At 48.3% G+C, this 6,688-nt stretch overlaps 1 protein-coding gene across 1 annotated transcript; it reads right to left on the reverse strand.

Moving 5' to 3' along the window:
* Positions 1-3,573: 3,573 nt before the first annotated feature.
* Positions 3,574-5,503, reverse strand: aplnra (apelin receptor a). Its single transcript, XM_061768676.1, has one exon. The coding sequence runs from the start codon at positions 5,336-5,338 to the stop codon at positions 4,253-4,255; it is 1,086 nt and encodes a 361-aa protein (XP_061624660.1). The 5' UTR covers positions 5,339-5,503; the 3' UTR covers positions 3,574-4,252.
* Between the last annotated feature and the right edge of the window lie 1,185 nt (positions 5,504-6,688).

The following is a 6,688-nucleotide window of genomic DNA, read 5'->3' on the forward strand; positions in this document are numbered from 1 at the left end:
GCCTGGAGCGAGAGGGCCTCACAATGGACTGGATAGAGAAGCGCGTGAAGAGGACCTTTGTGTCCCCAGGGATGATGAGCCCAGAGCAAACCGCATCCGGAGGCGACGCGGGGCCAGCACATTCAGGTCTGGCCAAGGCATCGGCGTCTTCGGAAGCAGCATCTCCAGCTTAAATTATCACCGGCGGCGCTGCTCATGACTATGCATGCGGAGGCTCTCCCGCATCTCTCGTTCAAATTAGCGTCACCTCCAACAATCCGACGAATGCATTCTAATATTTGCACATGTACTATCAAAGTAAGAGAGCATTCGAGCTCCAGTAGCACAGATCATACAGTATGTAATATTGTTTGCAGATGTGAGGAAATCATCCTTTCATGCAAAACTCATGTGGGAAACCACTCTTGTATCACCGTTTGAGTTGCAGTGAGAGCTAGCGTGAACAGAAATGCAGTGAGAGGAGTTGAAATGGCTGTTTTGCTCTTTTATTCAAGTACTTGGATGTAGTTATTTCTCATTACCACTATGAATAATGATTAAGGGCGGAACGGCTCCATGGAGCAAACTCGTGATTATGTTGTAGTTCTGCAAAAGGTATGAAATGTCACAAAATGTTGTGGAGCAGGAAGCCAAGTGGAGACTGAAGCCAGAGGGAGGCCATTCCCATTCCCATTCTTCTCCGTGCCGCGATTGCACATCAATTGTGATGCGTGGCGCCTATCGTAGATCAGCCGATTACAACGACACGGTACATTGTGGTCCCGTGGAACAATCGTCTTGAATATCACCTGCTACAACTCAAGACAGTTTGAGAGTCAATAAAGTTTATAGTATAGTACATATTGCAACGTACCATAGATGTTTCTGTGCAGGGGTTCAAACCGTTGTCCCATGTTGAACCTTTTAACTTTTAACACCTGCGCCTCCAAAGGTCTCTGCAGGCACCTGAACACATCGAATGTTCATACAACACGATGAAGGCAGAAAATCGAGACGAGCAAACGTGACAGGCCTGAAGAGGAGAGGCGTCGGATACATGACGGAGGTCAAAAGGTGACTTTTGGGTCCGCGTCAGTATGGGAGCATGTGTTTTGGTGCATCGGAGCCTATGCTGTCTAGACTGGCACTGCCCCCCACCCAAACTCAGACACTTCATGTTATTAACTGTCCGTTGTGAACCTTAATCCCTCGGACGGTTCCTCGTCACGAGGCGCCGATCCCTCGCTGAGCAGCAACAGCCTTTATAATGCGCTCACGTGACAAAAGAGAAGAAAACTAATTGTTGTATCACTTGTATGTATGAAACTTGTATTAGATGCCTGTTTGCGGTTAATTGTGTGAATTCTGAAGCGCACGTGTTATAGGAATGAGGTGCTGATTGTGCACGTGCGTGTGCATGTGCGCTCTGGCAACAGGTGGACGGACGCTCCAGAGAAAGTCGGGTTAGCGTTGACAGCCTACGGAATGTGTCAGATCTTGGTGACCATGTGCATATTAAACACACACACACACACACACACACACACGTGCGCAGAGTGCATTTGGTGCTGCTTGGGTGGGATGGAGCAGCAGATCTGAGGAGCGGCAAACAACCCTTTTGGCGTTTTGGTGCCACTGTTCAAGAGGGACATTTGCATGCGTGTGTGTGTGTGTGTGTGTGTGTGTGAGTGCGTGTGCGACAGCTCACATGACGATTACACGCAGGAACAGGCACCACCTCATTCCCCAAAAACGGTGAACGACAAATGGAAAGCTCACAACGGGCACGTGACTTTGAGTGACAAGGTTCCTGGCGCAACTCATCCAAAGGGAGACATGCATGCAGCACAACGGCTACATTGAATTGCATTGCAAAAAAACCAAACCAAAAAAAACAGATGAAGTCAACGTGAGCACCATTGGACATGTTCATACAGTGCCGTTCATTTTCCTTTTGCATGCGAAAGGACATGTTGGAATAGATTTTCTTGCCATTTACATGCCATATGATGCCATTATGTTTACGTATGCTTATGTTTCATGGAAAAGTGTCTTTATACAGCACTCGTCTAACTTCGCATTTTTCAGTCAACAGGTCAGAAATCGATGATATAGATTGAATTGTCATTCTCAGAATGTCTTTAGCAACATGAGTAAGATGTGGCGTAAACAATGTGATTATTCAATTGGATCAGCCTCACAGATAAATTGGGGAAAAAGGTGAAAAATACTCATTTGAAATATGAACAAACAGATTTTTCTTAAATCTTCAAATTGCACCTTCATCCATTTAATTTGAATTTCACACCAGACGACGCAAAAAGTCTCCCGGAAATACGTTTAGCGCCGCGGGCAATCTTGCCAAGTCCAAAACAAATAAACAGATATGAAAACATAAACACCTCGGTGGAGGCGATAATCCAAATGTAAATTTGTCAAACACATGAACTGTTTGGAGTCATTGACATCGATAATAACGAATCATCGTAACCAGATGAACTCTTTTTGGGATTGTGCCTCTCACACACACACACACACGTGTGCAGGCCACACACGAGCACAGACGACGTTTGAGTGTTTTCTGGAGCATACAACTGTTGTTTTTCCGAGCAGGGCCATTTCCTATAGACCCCCACCCACTCGCCTCCCACCTCTTCCCTATGCAGCGCTTGTGTCAGCTGGTCTTCCGGGTGACTTATTCTGCATTGAAGTCACGGCGCTAACAGCATCGTGAGCACGGCTCATCTCGACAATAACAACGTCAAGTTTGGCCGGGTCCGCGTGCGTCGTTGGCTCCGCCTTCTCTCAGCTGATAGATTTCAATCTCCACCGCCACTTTGACCAAAAGCACAACTATGTCACGTGCGAGCGGTCACGCAACAAAGACCAGATCGACGTTGGCTTCCGCACATCCCACGGTTGCAAAAGACACAAGCGTGATGTTGTAATTGCTCCCAAATTCTCCTTTGCTGGCCCGCAGACTCTTTTGCCCCGCCCCACCCCTGCAGCCCCACAAGGGCTCTAACTGCAATCTCTTGTCGCCACAGACAAATATTGACTTGTTCGGCGGCTCGGCCTCTGCCAGGATTAGAGCCCCGCTTCCTCCCTCCGCCATCTCTAAACAGTCATTATGTCTCAGCAAATCAAAGCACTCCTCTGAAGAGTCGCACGCTTGAGAAAACGTATCGTTCGAGAATGACCCCATTGAAGATTGTTTTATTTGACTTGCTCGGAATTTTTGCACCTGCTTCCCATATTGGCCGCTGTGCAAATACGACGACATAGACGACATAGAGTACTCAGTGCATTTGAATGTATTGCGCCACAAGACAGAACCCCATCTGTCACAGGTGAGTACCGAATACACACTTGGAGGACGGCCGCCACTTTGCATAATCTGGTTACAGTCTGGATACTGACTGTGAATCAATAGAGATTACAGATCTATTAGTCTGAAGGTGTAAAGCAAGTGGAAGGCATTCATAACAAAGCTTCAAGCCTCTGGCTATGCTGATCACCCAAATAGCAGGCGGGTGTAATGAAACCCATGCAAAACTTTTTTTTTCATTGCGAGTTTCTGTTGGTGCGAAATGAGCTCTCACACTCAATGAAGCGCAGACATTTTTTGCTTTCGGAGAACATCTTTAATACAGTAGTTAGTTACAGTGATGTCAAAAATAAAACATACAAATTCATCAGTTATGTTGAGCCCCTGGAGGTCACACTGCACCCCTCCACCCGATTGCTGTCCCCCAACTACAACATTTGTCAACTGCCATCTGCTCGTCTCCTCCGCAAAATCAATATCATTAAGCTGCGACACCTTTGCTCCTCTTTCGTGCCCTCATCTCTGCTGTAGCTTGATTTTTCTTTTTTTTTTTTTTTTTTTTAGGAGGACATATACACGTTCAGTACAAGTGCTTCTAAAAACAAAACTCTACGGTATGAAAATACTGTACACCTTTAAGTTTCATCCAGTGTCATTCTTTTTTTTTTTAAATGTTTTAAATTTTTTTTTTTTGGGGGGGGGGGATTTACAATTGCAACAAAAGGAGGAGGACCAAAGCAGCAAAGGAGCTCAGCCAGCTGGCTCCTGCCTTCCGAGTCCACTTGAAATGATGGAGAACAATGAGCGGGAGCACGTCAAAGTTCATCTTACCGCCGCAAAACGGACACGTCAAGTCTGTCTTCTTCTTTTTACAAGTGTTCCAGTGGTCGGAGCTGGGACTGTCCCACAGCCCGCCCTCCGCTCCACATTGGGCCTTCCTCCTCTCTACACCTTGGTGGCCAGAGACTGAATCTCCGACTTCTGAGTCTGGGCGCTCAGCGTGGACGACATGGAGCTCATGTGGCCGTGCATGGCCTTCTTCAGGTTGAGCAGGCACAGGCACTGCGAGCGAAAGCGCAGGTCGAAGAAAGCGTAAAGGAAGGGGTTGAGGCAGCTGTTGACGTAGGCCAAGCACGTCGCGTACGGGTGAGCCAGAAGCAGGAAGCGCAGGAAGCCGCAGGAGCTGGGGGCCAGGTTGAGGTAGGACAGGGCGTCCATGCTCTTCAGGACGTGGAAGGGCGTCCAGCAGATGGCGAACACCACCACCAGCGTGGTGATGATCTTCAGCAGCCGTTTCTTCTTCTGGTCCTCCTTGCGCACGTTGTTGAAGTGGCGCGTGACCGTACAGCCGATGAAGCAGTAGAAGATGGTCATGGCCAGGAACGGAAGGAGAAAGCCCAGCGCCGAGGAGGACAAGCTGAGCCCGGCGATCCAGAGGAACTCGTGTCTCTGGTTGAGGGTCACCAGGCTGAAGTCCATGGCGCAAGTGGTCCGGTTGCTGTTCTGGTCGCTGACCGTGGTGCGGAACAGCAGCGTGGGCAGAGCCAGCAGGCCGGACAGCAGCCAGATGGCGCCCAGCGACGCCAGCATGGTGGCCCTCGACCTCAGCCTGCTGCTGGACAGCGAGTGCACGATGGCCAGGTAGCGGTCGAAGCTGAGGCAGGTGAGGCAGAAGACGCTGGCGTACATGTTGACCAGAACCACGTAGCTGCTGATCTTGCACAGAGCCACGCCGAAGGGCCAGTGGTAGCCCAGAGCCGTGTACACGGCCCACAGCGGGAGGGTCACCACGAAGGTCAGGTCGGCCAGCGCCAGGTTGCCGATGTAGACGTCCGCCGCCCGACGCTTGGATTTGGACCTCCAGACGGTGAAGATGACCACGCCGTTCCCTGACAGGCCGAGGATGAAGATGAGCATGTAGAGGACCGGGATGAGGGAGTAGGAGGGCTCCCACTCGGAGAAGTCGCACAAAGTCTCGTTGTCGTCGTAGTACTCGTAGTTGTCCGCGTATTCCCCAGTGGTGGCCTCCATGCTGGCGGGGGCAGGCAAAAATCCTCCCGGAAAACAAAAAGTCCTGCACGGGTCCAAAAGGCCTCCGAGATGAAGCGAAGGCGACGGGAGCCGGACGGACGTCCTGCTGCTGGCAACTGGAGGAGGAGGACGCCAAGTGTGTGAGCGACTGTTGCCGGCTGACTGCCTTTTTAAGCTCGGCACCCCCCACCCCCAGCCCCAGGATGACCCCACCTTTCCCACTCCTCTCCTCCCCCCTCCCACAAACATCTCTCAGCCCTCCCCCTCCGCTCAAGAATATGTTATTCTTGTTCAGGCAGGTCAAACCCGATTTGGATTTGTTTTGGGTCCCAAATTGCTGTAACGGGCGATCTGGATTTGAATTAACCTTCATTGGATGTGTGCGTAGACGTTTAATAGGTCACTTTTTGAAGGATACAAAATATCTGGAACAGAACATTTGAAAGAGTTTCAAGCAAACACGGCACCTTGGACACTTTTATTTATTTGACATTTTCGAGAATTCTGCACCTTAGCTGGACACGTCCTGACTTGAGTCACCATGTTTTACATTACAATTAGTCTAATTAGACGCTTGTTAAAAGGGTTCATTGCCGGATGTGTAGTAGCCCCCCGCCCCAAAATACCCAGATCGACCAAACCTCCATTCAAAGAAATATAAAGTCGTGTCATCGTAATTATGAAGACTCTGAATGTCAAAGTGTTTGAAGATTAGATTAAATGACGGCAGGTGATGTGCGAATTGAATTCTCGAGTCTGGGGATTAATTTCCATGAGAAAGAGAACGCAAACACGCCGCTTTCAAACAAAAAGCGAGAGGAAACTTCCCATTGGCACAGTGTTTGCTGATGCCATTTAAAAACAAGTACATCCTTTTGTTTGATTTGTATTTATTCTAATGCTTTATTTGTGTTCATTTGAGCTGCTGCTCGTTCCATTGAAAAATGTTGAGGTGAGGTACACTAGCTAAAGAGACATTTTTTGGATCGGATTTTTGTACGTGGTTTGAGGATTAAAAATGTTCCAAATAAATCATGAGACCACCTTAGATTCTTCACTGCCTGGTACCAACTAAATATTATCTGAATATTATCTACGATGAACACCAACAAAAATGGTTAGTTTGACCAAGCATTAAAAAAAGAAGCTAGCTCAAATAATTTAGCTTGTATGTTTCAGCAATTTGAAAATCATTTTTTGGGAATCAAAATTTGGATTGAAGCTATTAAAACGGCTCCCCCTAGTGGTGATTACCAGAGTTGCAGATCCAGATGTGACTACCCCGCCCCCCGGATCCACAAACTGGAACTGTACTTGTAGCAGTCAAGATCCTCTTCTTTTATTTGGTCT

This window comes from Phyllopteryx taeniolatus, chromosome 3 (genome assembly GCF_024500385.1).
Source record: "Phyllopteryx taeniolatus isolate TA_2022b chromosome 3, UOR_Ptae_1.2, whole genome shotgun sequence".
In the NCBI taxonomy this organism is placed as follows: Eukaryota; Metazoa; Chordata; class Actinopteri; order Syngnathiformes; family Syngnathidae; genus Phyllopteryx; species Phyllopteryx taeniolatus.